The sequence below is a fragment of the Rutilus rutilus genome, assembly GCF_951802725.1.
Source record: "Rutilus rutilus genome assembly, chromosome: 6".
Classification (NCBI taxonomy): domain Eukaryota; kingdom Metazoa; phylum Chordata; class Actinopteri; order Cypriniformes; family Leuciscidae; genus Rutilus; species Rutilus rutilus.
Genome location: NC_140214.1, coordinates 45,476,516 through 45,494,189, shown reverse-complemented (window position 1 = coordinate 45,494,189; position 17,674 = coordinate 45,476,516). Strand labels below are relative to the sequence as shown.

Genomic DNA, 17,674 nt, shown 5'->3' with positions numbered 1-17,674 from the left:
ATGATATTACCGGAATTGTACCATATCATTCCCTTTTCCATAGTCACATCTTTTTTTTATTTTACCTCATATGTCCTGCAACGTTACCAAGGAAAACATGACAATTTACTCAGTAAGTAAAGTGCAGCTGTACTGTAAAAGGAAGCCTTGTTTATTTCCATGGTATTACCAGACTCTTACCACATCCTTTGCTACTGCTTAAACATTTTTGAAATCACAAACTTTTACCGTGTGTTCTGCAACTTAACTAAAACATTCCAGCCTGGTCTCATTGTTAATACGTAGTATTAACACGTAATTTTCAAAGATAGAAAACTACATAGGCTACAGTTATGAAGAAAAACAACATACGTGTAATCACAATAATTTATTTATTGCGAAAATGTCAAAACCGGTACCAAAAGTCGTTCACATGACGATGTGTTGCAGTCACAGTCCTCTCTTTCAGTATATAATAATTTTGAATGAGGTAATTTACAGAGCAGAATTTAAATGATTAATCCATGAAAATGTTAATCCGGCTTCGCTCGCTCTGTGTGAAGGCGCGCGCGCTTCTCCATTTCAAATATAGTTTACCGACTGAAATACGACATGTCGCAATCTGTGACGAACATAGACGAACAGGCGAGAGCCAATGAGCGTTTGATATCACTGCCGTAAAACATGTCGTAACGCTTCTTGAGGGCGCAATTTTTGAATTTGAATTCATCAACGAGCGCTCGTCCGCGGGATTTGACAGTTACAGACTGCGCTGTTGTTAAAGCCTGTGGAATGGAGATGAAGATGAAGATCACACACTGGATAAAGGGCTGAATTTGGATCTCTTTCTTGCAAACATATGGATTCTAAAGATTTGGATTATATCAAGTAGGCTATAATAAAATTGATGTCTTTTGTGAATTTATGTTGGGTTTTGGTGTATTATTGTTCTATTGGAAAAAACGCATTTTGTGTCTCACTGTAAATAAACTAAATATTAAAATGGTTAAACGATTAAATAAGGTACTTTTAAGGTTTTAAAGTGTATTCTTGTTTAACTGCATGTATGCTAATCCTCCGAAACGAGTTTGCAGCAGAAGGCACGAACAGAGCGAAATGTTATTAGTCTATTTCTTTAGTAAACTGCATAAATGCGACTGAAAACGTAATTGATAAGACATTTGAATGCAATAGAGTCAAAACATTAATGCCACGAATTTAATATGCATAAATAAGAATGCGTACAAATACGTCGGTATAGAGTTGTTCATACGTAAATAATTTATGTTTTTGTGCTGTTAATGCAAACATTTTACGTTTTAGTGCTGTAAATACTAAACGTTTCTGTGTGTATAAAACGTAAGTAAATGTACGTATGGTAGAATTACACTTTACGCAAAAATACACACGTTCTCATGAGATCACGTTGAACATTCTCAGTAAGTAAAGTGAAACTGTACTGTAAAAGGAAGCCTTTTTATTTCCATGGAATTACTAGGATCTTACCCTATAATCTGTAAAAGGTACAGTTACGTAGCTATAACAGATTATAGGGTAAGATCCCAGTAATTCCATGGAAATAAAAAGGCTTCATTTTACAGTACAGCTTCACTTTACTTACTGAGTAAATTGTCATGTTTTCCTTGGTAACGTTGCAGGACATATGAGGTAAAAAAGTGTGATTTGCATTTGCAAGAACATACCCAGTATTTAAGATGTGCCATGACATTAGGGAAAACTGTTCCTGCGGGGTAGTTACCAGGTAAGTGTAAGGTAAATTATTTGATAAACCCTCAATAAATGGGTGTAGCAATGAACAACTATGTAAGACAAGGTAATTTATTGGAAACTACCGTCTTAATTTCAAGATAGTAATAAATAAACATGGACTGTTACCAACATAACCCTAGGATAACTACAAACCTAACTTGAATTGATGGGTAATACTGGAGGTGTTTCTAAAAATAGTCTGCCTACATTCTGAGGAAGTACACAATTAAATCAGAGTTATTACCAACCTAAACAGGTAACAAGTACACAGTACTTTGTTGAGTTGATATTTAACAGTGGTGTTTTTTTCCCTGGTAGTTTCTCTGTAATTGCATACTAATCACCTTAAGTAATTACACACTAAAATACTATAATTTACCATATGCTTACCAGGTAAATACTTAGTAGTTAGTTTGTAGTTTCTCTGCATTTACATACTTGTTACCTGTGGTAATTACCAATAACCAACTATAACTTACCATGTATTTACCAGGTAAATACCTAGTAATTAGTTTGTAGTTTCTCTGCATTTACATACTTGTTACCTGTGGTAATTACCAATAACCAACTATAACTTACCATGTATTTACTAGGTAAATACCTAGTAATTAGGGGACTGTAAAATAAAGGGTTACCCAGTAGGGATAGCCCTCATGTTACCATTGTCTTCTTTCTAGCTTTGTCCCCTGTAACTGCTGTTGGTGTTGTTCATATTTCTTAGTCAAGTCTTTCTTTTTTTTTTTCAAAGCTTTGAATCAATTAAAACTATTTATTCACAAAATGATTCACTGTTTCACACCCATTACTAGTGTTCAGTCAACTTATAGTCTAATAGTCAGGGTTATTTAAAATAAACTAGAGCGACACTCAGTCGAAAAGCAAATTCATAAGAACAGAAACGTCTCACAGAGCAGAAGGCCAAAAGTTCACTAGATCATGATTTTCAGTATGAATACAGAGTGTGAAATTAAGATATTTCTGTATTTTAAGCAAGAGGAGTGAGAAACGTCAGCACAGAGAAAACTGGCTTGTGAAACTGCATGTTTGTGAACATCTGGAGACTCATATACCTGCTGTTGAAAGATGCAGTGAATTTGGGCTTGATGGAAAACAAAACAAAATTATGCATATTAATTATCAAGGTATACTCCAGAATAGCAGCACATACACTGAGCCATAATGTCTATTTGACCTGTAGCTCGTATCACAACTAAACTGTGTTGACGATTATCATCATCATGACAGAACCTGCAGCATCTGATCTGATCTTGATCATTTTGATGCAACAAATTGTCCAGCTTATTATATAACTAAAATAATATATTTGTTATGAATATTTTGCCTGCATATAGCTAATTTAGTTAATTATTAGATCCCGTCTCACCTCAGTGTCTTCAGTTGACAGTGTGGATCCTGTAGTAAATCATTGAGCTGCTTCACTCCTGATTGTCCAGGATCATTTCCTGTGAGATCCAGCTCTATCAGGTGTGAAGGGTTTGATCTCAGAGCTGAAGCCAGAGCTTTATAACCTTCTTCTGTCACACTGCAGTTAGAGAGTCTAGAACAGAGAGGAAAACATTCAGCTGATTAATCAGTTAAACCTGAACAATATAAATCCTTAAACTAAATTTTATTTTATTCTTTGTACAAATGTATTTAAGGTCAGCTGCAAAAACTGACAATTTAATATGGAGGCAAACAAAAGGCTCAGAGAACTTTAATATGTTAGACGTCAACATCCCTTTCAAAATTGCAATTATCTAGCGTAGCGTTAGTTCTGGCAGGTCACATTAGTCAAGCTCGCATCAGCTGACCCTCAGCTGATCCACATCTACCTATAGGATACGACGCCTATCACTGTATACATATATAAGCTCTTTCAGTATTAGTATTAGCTCAGGAGCTAATGGGTGTTATACTCGATTGCAACCTGTCTTTTGAAAATCATTTCATATGTTACAAAAAAGGCCTTTTTCCACCTTAGAAACATTGCTAAGCTACGTAATATGCTATCAGTTTCTGATGCCGAAAAGTTAGTTCATGCATTCATGACCTCGAGACTAGATTACTGTAATGCTTTATTAGCTGGTTGTCCTGCATCCTCAATAAACAAGCTACAGTTAGTCCAAAATGCCGCTGCTAGAGTTCTTACTAGATCAAGAAAATATGATCATATAACACCGATTTTATCATCACTGCATTGGTTACCTATAAAGTTCCGTATTAATTACAAGGTATTGCTACTGACTTATAAAGCCCTAAACGGCTTAGCTCCAGTCTATTTAATGGATCTTCTATCGCCCTATAATCCATCGCGCTCTTTAAGATCACTAAATTCAAGGCTTTTGTTCATACCTAGGATATCCAGAACCACCAAAGGAGGGAGAGCATTTTCACATTTAGCTCCAAAACTCTGGAATAGTCTTCCTGATACTGTTCGTTGCTCAGACTCGCTCTCCCAGATTAAAACTAGATTAAAGTCGCATCTCTTCAGCCAGGCATTCATATAATATTTGTAATCTTACAGTTCAAACTACAATCCGGCCTCTAGTTCGTAAACGCCAGAGGAGAACTGGCCCCCGACTGAGCCTGGGTTCTCCCAAGGTTTTTTTTTTCTCCATTAGGTCACCTGATGGAGTTTTAGGACACCATTAGGTCACTTGATGGAGTTTTTCGGTTCCTTGCTACTGTTGCCTTTGGCTTGCTCAGTTGGGGATATTTTGGGGATATTTAATTTAATTTTATCAATCAATAAATTCCACTAGAAACAAACCTTGTTGTATTATTTTAATTGAACACTGTGAAGCTGCTTTGATACAATCTGTATTGTGAAAAGTGCTATACAAATATACTTGACTTGACTTGACTTGACTTGACTTGACTTGGCTAATTACCCTCCTCCATCCCCAGCTCCACCTCTCATCAGTCAGGATTTGGCATTCTGATTCCCCTTGAATCAGAATAAATTATCAAATAATGTTGTACTTTAAAATCTTGAATTACTTATATTTGCAAACTTTCATGTTGGTTCTGTTCTGTTTACCCTAAGGGGGGTTATTGCTGCTTTCCCTGCTCTTATCCATGCTAGGCTGCATGGATGCGCAGGGAGTTCTCGCCCAGAACGGAAGCATACTGCCAATCCAAACTGTATGCTAATTGTCAATCATATTTGACGGTAGTGGTCCTGACAGAAATCTAAAACTGTACAGCTCTGAAAGTCTATGATCTGAATGATCCACAAAATCGGAAAATTCGAAAATTAAAGTTTGGGAATGACCCAATAAAGTCCAGACTTCAATTCCATTAAAATGCTGTGGAAGGACTTGAAACACAGCTCATGCTGGAAAGCCTGCAAATGTCACTGAGCTGAAGCAGCTTTGCAAGGATGAGTGAGACAAATGGACCAAAATACCTTCACAGTGGTGTAAAATACTCATAAACTACAGGAAGTGTTTAGTCGAGACTAGCTGCAAAGCTGAAAGCAGAATCAAAGATACACAGCTTCCTCAAAAGCACTAAAATACATTAATACTGTTATATACAATCTTAAGATAAGTGAATTCTACCAGATCTCACCCTCCTTTCTGTGGCAGGTTTACCAGCTCTAACAGAATCATCTGAATTCTGACTCAACACTAGGTATGCAAATAACGATTATATCACTAAATTATAAATTACTATAAACAAAAACAGCACAATTTAAGTGTTTACTTATAAGTAGTATATATACAGTGAGGAAAATTAGTATTTGAACACCCTGCTATTTTGCAAGTTCTCCCACTTAGAAATCATGGTGGGGTCTGAAATTGTCATCGTAGGTGCATGTCCACTGTGAGAGACATAATCTAAAAAACAAAATCCAGAAATCACAATGTATGATTTTTTAACTATTTATTTGTATGATACAGCTGCAAATAAGTATTTGAACACCTGAGAAAATGTTAATATTTGGTACAGTAGCCTTTGTTTACAATTACAGAGGTCAAACGTTTCCTGTAGTTTTTCACCAGGTTTGCACACACTGCAGGAGGGATTTTGGCCCACTCCTCCACACAGATATTCTCTAGATCAGTCAGGTTTCTGGGCTATCGCTGAGAAACACGGAGTTTGAGCTCCCTCCAAAGATTCTCTATTGGGTTTAGGTCTGGAGACTGGCTAGGCCACGCCAGAACCTTGATATGCTTCTTACAGAGCCACTCCTTGGTTATCCTGGCTGTGTGCTTCGAGTCATTGTCATGTTGGAAGACCCAGCCTCGACCCATCTTCAATGCTCTAACTGAGGGAAGGAGGTTGTTCCCCAAAATCTCGCAATACATGGCCCCGGTCATCCTCTCCTTAATACAGTGCAGTCGCCCTGTCCCATGTGCAGAAAAACACCCCCAAAGCATGATGCTACCACCCCCATGCTTCACAGTAGGGATGGTGTTCTTGGGATGGTACTCATCATTCTTCTTCCTCCAAACACGTTTAGTGGAATTATGACCAAAAAGTTCTATTTTGGTCTCATCTGACCACATGACTTTCTCCCATGACTCCTCTAGATCATGCAAATGGTCATTGGCAAACTTAAGACGGGCCTTGACATGTGCTGGTTTAAGCAGGGGAACCTTCCGTGCCATGCATGATTTCAAACCATGACGTCTTAGTGTATTACCAACAGTAACCTTGGAAACGGTGGTCCCAGCTCTTTTCAGGTCATTGACCAGCTCCTCCCGTGTAGTTCTGGGCTGATTTCTCACCTTTCTTAGGATCATTGAGACCCCACGAGGTGAGATCTTGCATGGATCCCCAGTACGAGGGAGATTGACAGTCATGTTTAGCTTCTTTCATTTTCTAATGATTGCTCCAACAGTGGACCTTTTTTCACCGAGCTGCTTGGCAATTTCCCCGTAGCACTTTCCAGCCTTGTGGAGGTGTACAATTTTGTCTCTAGTGTCTTTGGACAGCTCTTTGGTCTTGGCCATGTTAGTAGTTGGATTCTTACTGATTGTATGGGGTGGACAGGTGTCTTTATGCAGCTAACGACCTCAAACAGGTGCATCTAATTTAGGATAATAAATGGAGTGGAGGTGGACATTTTAAAGGCAGACTAACAGGTCTTTGAGGGTCAGAATTCTAGCTGATAGACAGGTGTTCAAATACTTATTTGCAGCTGTATCATACAAATAAATAGTTAAAAAATCATATATTGTGATTTCTGGATTTTTTTTTTAGATTATGTCTTTCACAGTGGACATGCACCTACGATGACAATTTCAGACCCCTCCATGATTTCCAAGTGGGAGAACTTGCAAAATATCAGTTCAAATACTTATTTTCCTCACTGTATATAGAAAATACTTTATCCACTAAATATAATCCCCTGCAATTATTTGCATTACAGTGCAGCACCAAATGAATGCAGCACAAAATGAATGCTTAATGTCACTTCAGTATTACTCAGTGAAAAAGACACAACAACAATAAAATGGCACAATGACAAACTTGCTTATATTGAACATCAAACTTTTATCAACAAAACAAATAGGACATATGGCATAGGATTCCCCCCTTGTAACACTGATAAAGGAAGGTGTTTGGATTTTCCTCTAAATTTAAAATAAATGCTTAGTTTGTGGTTCGTTAGTATTAATGAAAATACATCAATAATAAAATAGTACAATGATAAATTCACTTATATTAAACATCGGACTTTTATTAACAAAATCGATAAGAAGAATGATATGCTATACGCACATTGTAACAAATAAATAAAATATCTTTGGATTGCTTAGTTTGTGGCTCATTATTATTTTGAATGGAAAACACAACAACAATAGAACAAAGACAAACTTAATTATATTAAACAAATAACTATTTTTTTCATAACTTTTAGCCTCTGGGATCATCCTGTCATTGCACCTTTCTTTAGTCATGTGAATCCTGTGGCTCAACTTACCTCAGTATCTCCAATTTACACTTTATATTCTTCAGTCCAGTGCAGAGCAGCTTCACTCCTGAATCCTGCAGATTATTATTGTTCATATTCAGCTCTTTCAGATTGGTGTCTGATCCAAGAACTGCAGCCAGAGCTGAACAGCTTTTGTCTGTTAAGTTACAATCATTTAACCTACAATAAATCACAACACAGAATTAGATGGAACACATACAATACATTTTATATATACAAATATTAAATACATTTTCCATTATTCTTTTTTACATAAACACCATGCAATGCATACAAACAGCATTCATCTTCAAAAACTATTTCCAGTAGATTAGTATTTTTTATTCAGTGACAAATTTCCTAGATAAAATGAAGCATGTCTGAAAAAAAATATTTATGTTGAGATTTATAGCTATAGGATTTCTTCTCTTTTTCTGTCACCTGATGGAGTTTGGGTTTTTGCCACTATTGCCTCTGGCTTCCTTAGTTGGAGACAATTAATATTCAACAATATTATTGACTTGACTGCACTGACACTATTAGATGAGACAGTTCACACTTTTATGGCAAGTTAAAGGCCTTTGACTATAATTCTAAAAATGCCTTCATTCATATGTACATGTCTTTTTGATATAAAATCTTTAATGATTTAAGTAAAGCTAAGATTACTTAAACCTAAGAAATTGTATTTGTTTTTAATATTTCAAGATTAAGTTTAACCGATGGCTGATGCCGATATCTTAGAAAGCAGGGTGATCAATAGGTGATATATCATTAATTTAAAGATAGTAAAAAACAATTACTGAAATTCAGTTTATAGTTATTTTACTTATTTGCTCAATTAGAAAAAATATATAAAAAAAAGATTTTGAACTTGATAAAAAAGTAAACTTTTTTGTAGAAAAAACATCAAATATGATACAACAGGCTTTTGATAAATGTTTATTTGTAAATCTCTCGATCTGCATATTACATTAATGGGGAGCTCCCAACGGAGCCAGAGGGAGGAAGGGAAGAGGCGAAGCCAGAGGAGTGTAGTGTCGAGGCGAGGGCAGGGCAAAGAATGACCAACGTGGAGCTGGGGGGACAAGGGAGCCCGGCAGAGCTAGTGGACTGATGGGCCACGGTGGAGCTGAGGGAGGTAGGAGCCAAGGTTGAGCTGATGGACTGACAGGTTGAGGTGGAGTCCTGGTCGCGGAGGTTGGAGTGTGAACCCGTGGGCTCACCTCACTTAAGGCTCAGGCGGTGAGGCGGCAGCCATCTTGGCTGAGGGCTCGACAGGCATGACGTGAAGAAGCCTTGGGTCAGGCTGTGTTCTGAATCGGGGCGCGACGCTCTCCAGACACCTATTGACGGTCTCTTTCCAGTCCAATCCTGTGGTGTCTGGGAGGTTGCTATGGTGATGGAAAGTTCCCGATCCAGAACAGGATCCTTAGGGTTTCGTTGTCCAGAGCGCTGGTGGCGGCAAGATAGATCTCTCCTGAGCCAGGACGATCATTCTTGCCCTATCGTCCATTTTGGGCGGGCCAATCTTCTGTCATGGTGTGGTGCAGGCAGAAGATGAAGGAGAATCAAAAGTTCCAATGCAAACTTTTACTCAACAATATAAATAATACAGGTACATAGAAGACGGGCAGAACACACACTAAATACGTGTGACATGGTTCACACACACTAAATCCGACGGAGATCGGACAAAGGACTGACTGAACAGAATGGAACTTAAATACAAACACAGATAACACTGATTAACAGAACACACTTTCGATAGATGACGATTAGTGGTCGACCGATATTGTTTTTTTTTTTTTTTTATGCCGATATCTTAGAGCAGGATGGCCGATGGCCGATATTTTTATTATATACTTTATATTTAATTTAATCAATATTTTATAAATTATAAATAAATTAGAAAACGAATCTTTAAAATAAACATGCTTATACTTTAGATGGCAACTTCTTGAATCTGCAGTCCTATTACAGTATTTTTCACCAATAAAATAATTGTTAAAAAATATATGAATATGTGAATAAAAAGGAAGTAAACACTGTAACGGCACTCAGTAATCTGGTAATTTTGTGCGCACTGGTAATTATATTTTTTCAAATAAAGACAAGGTAATGCTAATATTACACACAGCACACAGTGAAAACGATATGAATATGACACAGTGGGCAACTGGATATAGCACAGCATATTTTAAAATGAAGGATTTGAAGTTTTTCGATCACGTCTCTTGTGAAGCTGATCTTCTGTTCGCATTCACTCACTTCTCACGGACCGACCGTCACTCGCCGTAACACGTTTATGCAGGCTACAAATGCACACTTAACAAGATATCACAGCTGGATTCCATTAAATCTGCAAGGTTTCTTATATTAAATGTTTATTAGATATTCAGAGATTTGTTTAAATGATGTAGATGCGCATTTGCTGAATGTTGACGGTAAATGAGAAAGTATTTTAGCCTGATTGTTTGCCTTTTCTGTTACAAATTATATAAAAGCAACGCTTTACTTTTTCGCATACCATTTACTTTCTTTGTTTAACAGTCCTGTCTAACAAAGTATTAGATATCACTGACAGAGATCATAAACTAATGAAGATGGAGAATGAGAGTGAGTGCTGTGTGATCAGGCGCTGCTGTTCCCTTTCAAAAGCTACAATCGATGCTCCGCTGCTTAGCGCATTGGGAATGTCTTAAATCGTGACCAGCTATGAATATTGTGTGTGAACACGTCAATAGAATTGACCCGGAGGTAATGTAGCCTCGGTCGATGACGTCATCGGTGCTCAACCGCGATACAAGACATAGATGAGCCACAGGTGCATCGTCAGGTCTTTTGTCTTCAGAGGCCATACTGTGCATGTGTGCATCAACTCTCTCTCTATCTCTCTATATCTGCTACAGATCTTTGCTAGGAGTTAGTTTTGTCAGGCAGTGTGCAGAAATCGAATTTTCTCTTTACGCCAACAAAAAAAGTTTATAAGTAAAAAAAAAAATGAGTCAACAAAACCGTAAACCTTGTGTTCCTCCGTGTTCTCGTCCTATGGCAGAAAAGGATACACACAATTACTGTTTTGTTTGGGGGAGGAGCACGCGGCTCTTGCGTTGGAGCAGGGCGAGTGCGAGCATTGTGAGCTGCTCACAGTTAAAATGCTGCATGCTCGCCTTAGCTACTTCCAATCCACACCCACATTACCATACTGGGGCTCCCGCATGGATCTGGCTGACGAGCAAGAGACGGCTCCATTCCTATCGCTTGCTCAGTCACCAGATCCACATGTTTCCTCACATGATCTCGAAGTGCGAAAACTTCGAGCAGCCTACCCTTTGAGCGTTCCTCCCGCGAAAGTAAATCTGTCGCAGAATTGCTCGAGGTAGTTACTCGCGTGGTGGCCAGGTTACAGCTTGACTGGCCACGCGAACAAGAGACCCCCAAACAATCTAAGCTAGAGGATAGGTTTCTGTCCGGTGGCAGGGGGGAGGGACCAAAACATCAGTCTCTCCCCTTTTTCGAGGACCTCCATGACAAACTATCAAAGTCATGGAGTAAACCATATACTTCCGGTGTCTTTGTGCCCTCAACGTCGACTTTTTCGACTATTGTGGGTGCGAAGTCGCGGGGGATACGGAGATGCCGCAGGTTGAAGAGACACTCGCAGGCTATTTCTCGCCTGGGTCGGCATCTTCGTTAAAGAGACCTACCCTCCCCACGAAGCCATGTAGAACAACTTCAGCGCTCGTGGGTAAAGCTTATCAAGCTGCAGGTCAGGCTGGTGCTGCCCTGCGCACTATGGCAGTTTTACAGGCGTACCAGGCTGACCTGTTGAAGGACTTAGAGAAGATTTAGGGAAGTTAAAAAACACAAAGAAGCGTTTGTTCAGTTTCTTCCTCGCCGCACTCAGGACTATTATTAACAAGAAAAGGAAGTCCTGATGGTCTGGCGCCCAGTCTGGTGGGGGTAGCCCCCCGCAGGACAGGGCGCATACAACATCTAACCGCCCCACCACCAACGATACGTATCGCGATACTCTCATGGCGTACCGAGGACACCCCGCCCCCTGCTGCCCCGGCCCAGCCCCAATGGACCTCATGTCTTATGTGTACACAACGAATACAGCGTTATAGCCGAACCACCATTAACACCCTATAATAGCAAGCTCCGTATTTTGTTGCTTTCGATAATAAGCAAGGTGTAATCTTTCAAATTCTGTCTATTTGATCACGAATTCAAACAATAAATGCCGTTTTGGCGCTCTTTGATGTGGCGTGACAGATCACTGTACATTTAAAGCGGCAGCACGGAGCGCAAGTAAACGCGATTCTCTTCCTCAGTTACAGAATAAACATGAATGGACACCTGAAGGTATGTTAAAAGATACAGTATACTTACTGAAAGGCATCATAACTTGTGTAATCAATCAATCAGTGTTTCAGCAGCGGAAAGACGCCAATAAAACATCTTAGTTTGTCTTAGTTTGTCACATAGCATTATATTTACCTCAGACAAGTCATTCAGTGCCCACAGCTTGTTGGTTCCTAAATGAACTCTTGCACTAAATAAATGCACTATATTAGCCTATATAATATATTTTACTTAACATGTTAATGATTGATATCTTGATTATTTAATGTAGCCTATGTTTTAAATATCTGTCATGAAAATGACAGCAACTGTGTACATATTTATATTTCAATAACAAATTAGAGTAGAAAACGGAGTTAACCCTCTGGGGACCAAGCTGTTTTTGGGGCCCTTGAGATGTTCTGACATGCTCTGACATTTGTGCTTTTTTCAGTTATTTATAAACATGTTAATGGCAAAGGTGTAAATTCACTCTATATAGCACAAACAGGCCTACCATAATATGCGAGCAACATGTATGTAGATGTTTGTATTTTTAAGAGAATAATGTTTATGCGTGGTTATTTAAAAAAATAAAAATGAAAGTTGCTGAAATAAGACCACAAAACTCATACAAAATATGTGCCCACAAGACTTTTGACTAATGGATGTTTTCTCTTCGAGTTCTAGCTTCAAAATTATGTGAAAATAGTCTTGCTTTATCGTTCACAAAAAAAATACATTGATTTAAATGGTGTAAAACAGGTTTTGCTTGGAAAGCCAATATGCGAGGGGGAGGAGTAGTTTACACCTTAGTCCCACCCACTCTGCATAATGACTCTGCATTATTAGCCATTCATTCAGGTGTGACACTGACTGAGCCACAATGCAAGGACAAAATATATATTTAGAAGAAGACTTATATTGACCATTTAAGATTTTGCTTACATCTATCTTGTAAATATGTTTTGCTATTTTATTAAAAAGGTTACAATTACAACAATAATTACAATTTCAGCAATATTTCTGCAAAAAAGTACTCTTTCTTTGTAAAAAAAAAAAAAAAAAAAGATTATAGGCCTACATTTTATCATTTGTATTCATTAGTTTGAATATAGCCAACATTGGAACATCTTAGTCTATGACTTTATTTTTGACAAAATAGTATTTTATATATATGAGCAGAAAAGCTTATTTGATGTGACAGTATATTCTACAGTAAAAACTGTACCCAAATCTAGTCAACAAAATGTTGTCTTTCATACTTCGCCTGACTGTAACGTTGTTTTTATGAAATACATTTACATTTAGTCATTTAGCAGACGCTTTTATCCAAAGCGACTTACAAATTAGGACTAAATAAAGCGAGCCATCATGAAGAGGCAAAAACAACAACAACGCAAGAAGTGCTCAGAATACAAAGTTCAGGCATTATTCAGAGTAGCATAAGTCTGATAAGTGATGATTCAAAGGAATTTTTTTTTTATTTTTATTTTTTATTTTTTTATGAGGTTAAGTGCTCACGGAAGAGATGGGTTTTCAGCTGTTTTTTGAATGTTGCCAGTGATTCTGCATTCCGGATGAGGCCGGGGAGAGCGTTCCACCAGCATGGAGCTGTGAATGAGAATGTTCTGGAAAGTGATTTTGTGGCTCTCTGTGATGGAACCACGAGACGTCGCTCGTTGATCGATCGTAGGCGTCTGGTAGGGATGTAGACTCGTAAGAGTGAGTGAAAATAGTAGGGAGCTGAGCCTGTGATAGATCTGTAAGCAAGCGTCAATGCCTTGAATTTGATGCGAGCAGCGAGAGGTAGCCAGTGCAGAGAGATGAACAGAGGAGTGATGTGGGCCCTCTTGGGCTCGTTGAAGACAAGACGAGCTGCAGCATTTTGGATCATCTGTAGAGGTTTTGTTGCACATGCTGGAAGTCCGGCCAAAAGAGCATTACAGTAGTCAAGCCTAGAGATGACCAGGGCCTGGACGAGAAGTTGTGTTGCATTCTCAGTTAGGAAAGGCCTGATCTTCCTGATGTTGTGCAGTGCAAACCTGCATGATCGAGCTGTCTTTGAAATGTGATCTGTGAAGGACAGCTGGTCATCAAGCGTTACTCCGAGATTTCTGACCGACCTTGATGGGGTGATTGATGATGACTCTAGCTGGATGGTGAAGTCGTGTTGTATAGACGGATTGGCAGGGAGGATGAGAAGCTCAGTCTTTGCCAGGTTGAGTATTTGTTTGTATTACAGCAGATACTTCCTGGTTCCCAAGAAGGATGGGGGGTTGCGTCCAATCTTAGCTCTTCGAGGCTTAAACCGTACAGTCAAAGTGCTCAAGTTCAAGATGTTAACAGTCAAGACGGTCATGTTGCAAATTCAACATCACGATTGGTTCATCACGATCAATCTGAAGGACGCGTATTTTCACATAGAAATATTGCCACAACACAGGAAGTTCCTGAGGTTCACTTTCGGGGGCGAAGCGTACCAATTTCGGGTTCTTCCATTCGGCCTAGACTTGTCACCCCGCACATACACAAAATGCATGGATGCAGCACTGGCCCCATTACGACTCAGGGCATTCGCATTTTGAATTACATCGACAATTGGTTAATACTAGCACAATCACAAGAGTTGGCGCTTCAACACAGAGACATCGTGTTGGCTCATCTAGTTTCTCTAGGGTTGAGACTCAACACCAAGAAAAGTGTTCTTTCTCCTGCCCAGAGAACGACTTATCTCAGGATCGTTTGGGATTCGATCACGAGGCAGGCACAACTGTCTCCCGCTCGAATCGAGACCATTCGGCAGACCATGAGCAAAGTCAGGCTAGGCCAAGATACATAAGCAAAGAGGCTGAAATATTTTCTCCTTCAGTTGAGAGGTTGTCATGTCCTAGTGCGGGTGGACAACACAGCGGCAGTCTCTTATCGATTGCTCGGACTCGGATCGATTGCTCCTGTCTGCCTCGCTGCCTGCTGTGAGTGTGTTTGCTTCGTTGCTGTAAGCTCCGTCTTAGCCTCGTATTTCTTTTTTTGAACCATCATTTACTACAATTTGTAGTTGTTTATACTAAATACAGCTTACCCAACATCTCAGATTGACATCGCTAGCTTCCGTTACTACTAACACAACACGCTAATTCGCTACTGCTAGCCTGTTAACGCGCCACCCGTGCGCTCAGCTGTTTTATTTATTTATTTTCTCTCGCGCGCTCGCGCCTTTGAGTTCATAAAAGCTCAGGTAAGTAATAATCAGTCAACAAACACGGTGAGTAATGTCTTGTCCTGTTATTGTCACCTGCACTTCATGTCACATGTTTAGCATAGACTTCTCTGTTGGCAATGTAGGATTTATATGTGATAAATGTAAGGAGACAGTTAGGCTGACAGAGAAGATTTCAGAATTAGAGACACGCATCCAAACTTTAATTGAGGATAGTAAGAGTGCTAGAGCTTTAGATACTATTTTGGATGCGCCTAGCATAGTGAACTCTTTACATGATTCGGTTCCAGCTGAAGTAGAGCCTGTGCAGCCGGGCAAATGGGTGACAGTGAGGGATCGCTCTAGTCGCGGATCAAAAAAACACTCTTCCGTTCCGATTACCACAACAAATCGATTTGCCCCGCTCAGTGAAACACCCAATGAGAATTCTGTTGATTGTGCCCTAGTAATTGGTGATTCGATCACACGGAACGTGAAAATAGAGACACCAGCGAACATAGTCACATGTTTGCCGGGAGCCAGAGCGCCTGACATCAAAGCAAATTTAAAAGTGCTGGCTAATGCTAATCGTAAATTCTCTAAGATCATTATTCATGTCGGCACTAATGATGTTCGACTCCGCCAGTCGGAGATCACCAAAATTAATATTAAAGAGGTGTGTGAACTTGCAAGTACGATGTCAGGCACTGTAATTTGCTCTGGCCCCCTTCCTGTTCGCAGGAGTGATGAGATAGTTAGTAGATTGTGTTCACTGAATCGCTGGCTGTCTGAGTGGTGTCCGTGTAATAATATAGAATTCATAGACAATTGGAAAAGTTTTTGGGGCAAACCTGACCTGTTGAAAAGAGATGGTATTCATCCCTCCTGGGATGGTGCTGCTCTTCTATCTAGTAATATGGCTCATAGTCTTAGAGCTCAAACATGACAAATTGGGCACCAGGTCAGGAAGCAGACAGACTGGCTAAACCAACCGTCTGCTAGCGGCCTCGCGTCACCCAGGTCAGATAAATCCCATCACATAGAGCCTCTTTCACCTAGCTATCATCATATAGAGACTGTGTCTGTTCCCCGATTTTGGAAATCCAAAAAATGTTTAAACCTATCTAAGGTTAAAAATTTAATTGATGTTCAACAAATAAAAAACAGCTATAATACAGATGAGCAAATGCTAAAGCTTGGGTTGCTGAATATTCGATCGCTTACTTCAAAAGCACTCATTGTTAATGATATGATTTCAGATAATAACCTAGATGTGCTGTGTTTGACAGAAACCTGGCTAAAACCAAGCGATTACATTACTTATGAGTCCACCCCGCAAGACTACTGTTATAAACATGAACCTCGTCTTAAACGCAAAGGGGGTGGTGTTGCTGTAATTTATAGTAATATTTTCAAAACCACTAAGAAATCAAGTTTCGAATATAATTCTTTTGAAGTGTTAGTGCTTAATGTAAAAATATATAGTATAAATGATAAATCACGTTTGAGATTTGTGCTGGCTACTGTATACAGGCCACCAGGGCACCATACAGACTTTATCAAAGAATTTGCGGACTTTCTATCAGAGTTAGTATTGGCTGCAGATAAAGTACTAATTGTTGGTGATTTTAATATACACATCGATAATGAAAAAGATGCATTGGGTTTGGCATTTAAAGACATTGTAAACTCAATTGGAGTTAGACAACACGTGTCAGGACCTACTCATCGTCGTAATCATACTCTAGATCTAATATTATCACATGGAATAGATGTTGATGCCGTTGAAATTCTGCAGCAGAGCGATGACATCTCAGATCATTATCTAGTCTCGTGTAAATTACATTTAGCCAAGGCTGCAAAGCCGACTCCGTGTTACAAATATGTTAGACCTATCACTTCTGCTACTAAAGATTGCTTTATTAATAATCTTCCTGATCAGTTTCATCATTTTAGCATCCCGGATAGCTTAGAAAAACTTGATATTGCAACAGAAACTTTTAACTCTCTCTTTTCCAGCACTTTAGACACAGTTGCTCCTTTGCGCTTAAAGAAGATTAAAGAAAATAATCCAACACCGTGGTACAACGAGCACACTCGGGCCCTTAAGAGAGCAGCCAGAAAAATGGAGCGCAACTGGAAGAAAACAAAATTAGAGGTATTTCGCATTTCATGGAAAGAGAGCTCGATTGCTTACAGAGAGGCTTTAAAAGCTGCTAGATCTGCTTATTTTTCAAACCTATTAGAAGAAAATAAACATAATCCTAGGTATTTATTTGAAACAGTGGCTAAACTAACGAAAAAGAAAGCTTCAAACACAGAAGGTTCCAAGCAGCACAGCAGTAATGACTTTATGAACTTCTTCACTTATAAGATTGATAATATCAGGGATAAAATTATAACTATGCAACCGTCTACTACAGTATCGCATCAGGCAGTGCATTGTA

At 39.1% G+C, this 17,674-nt stretch overlaps 1 protein-coding gene across 1 annotated transcript in view; it reads right to left on the bottom strand.

Annotated features, from left to right (window-relative positions):
- The window catches only part of LOC311292518 (uncharacterized protein), a 1,083,963-nt gene that overhangs the window by 250,885 nt on the left and 815,404 nt on the right, over positions 1–17,674 (bottom strand). The window contains exon 11 of the mRNA XM_084412230.1: positions 3,134–3,307. Coding sequence (XP_084268356.1) covers positions 3,134–3,307 — 174 coding nt within the window. The remainder of the gene's footprint in view (positions 1–3,133; positions 3,308–17,674) is intronic.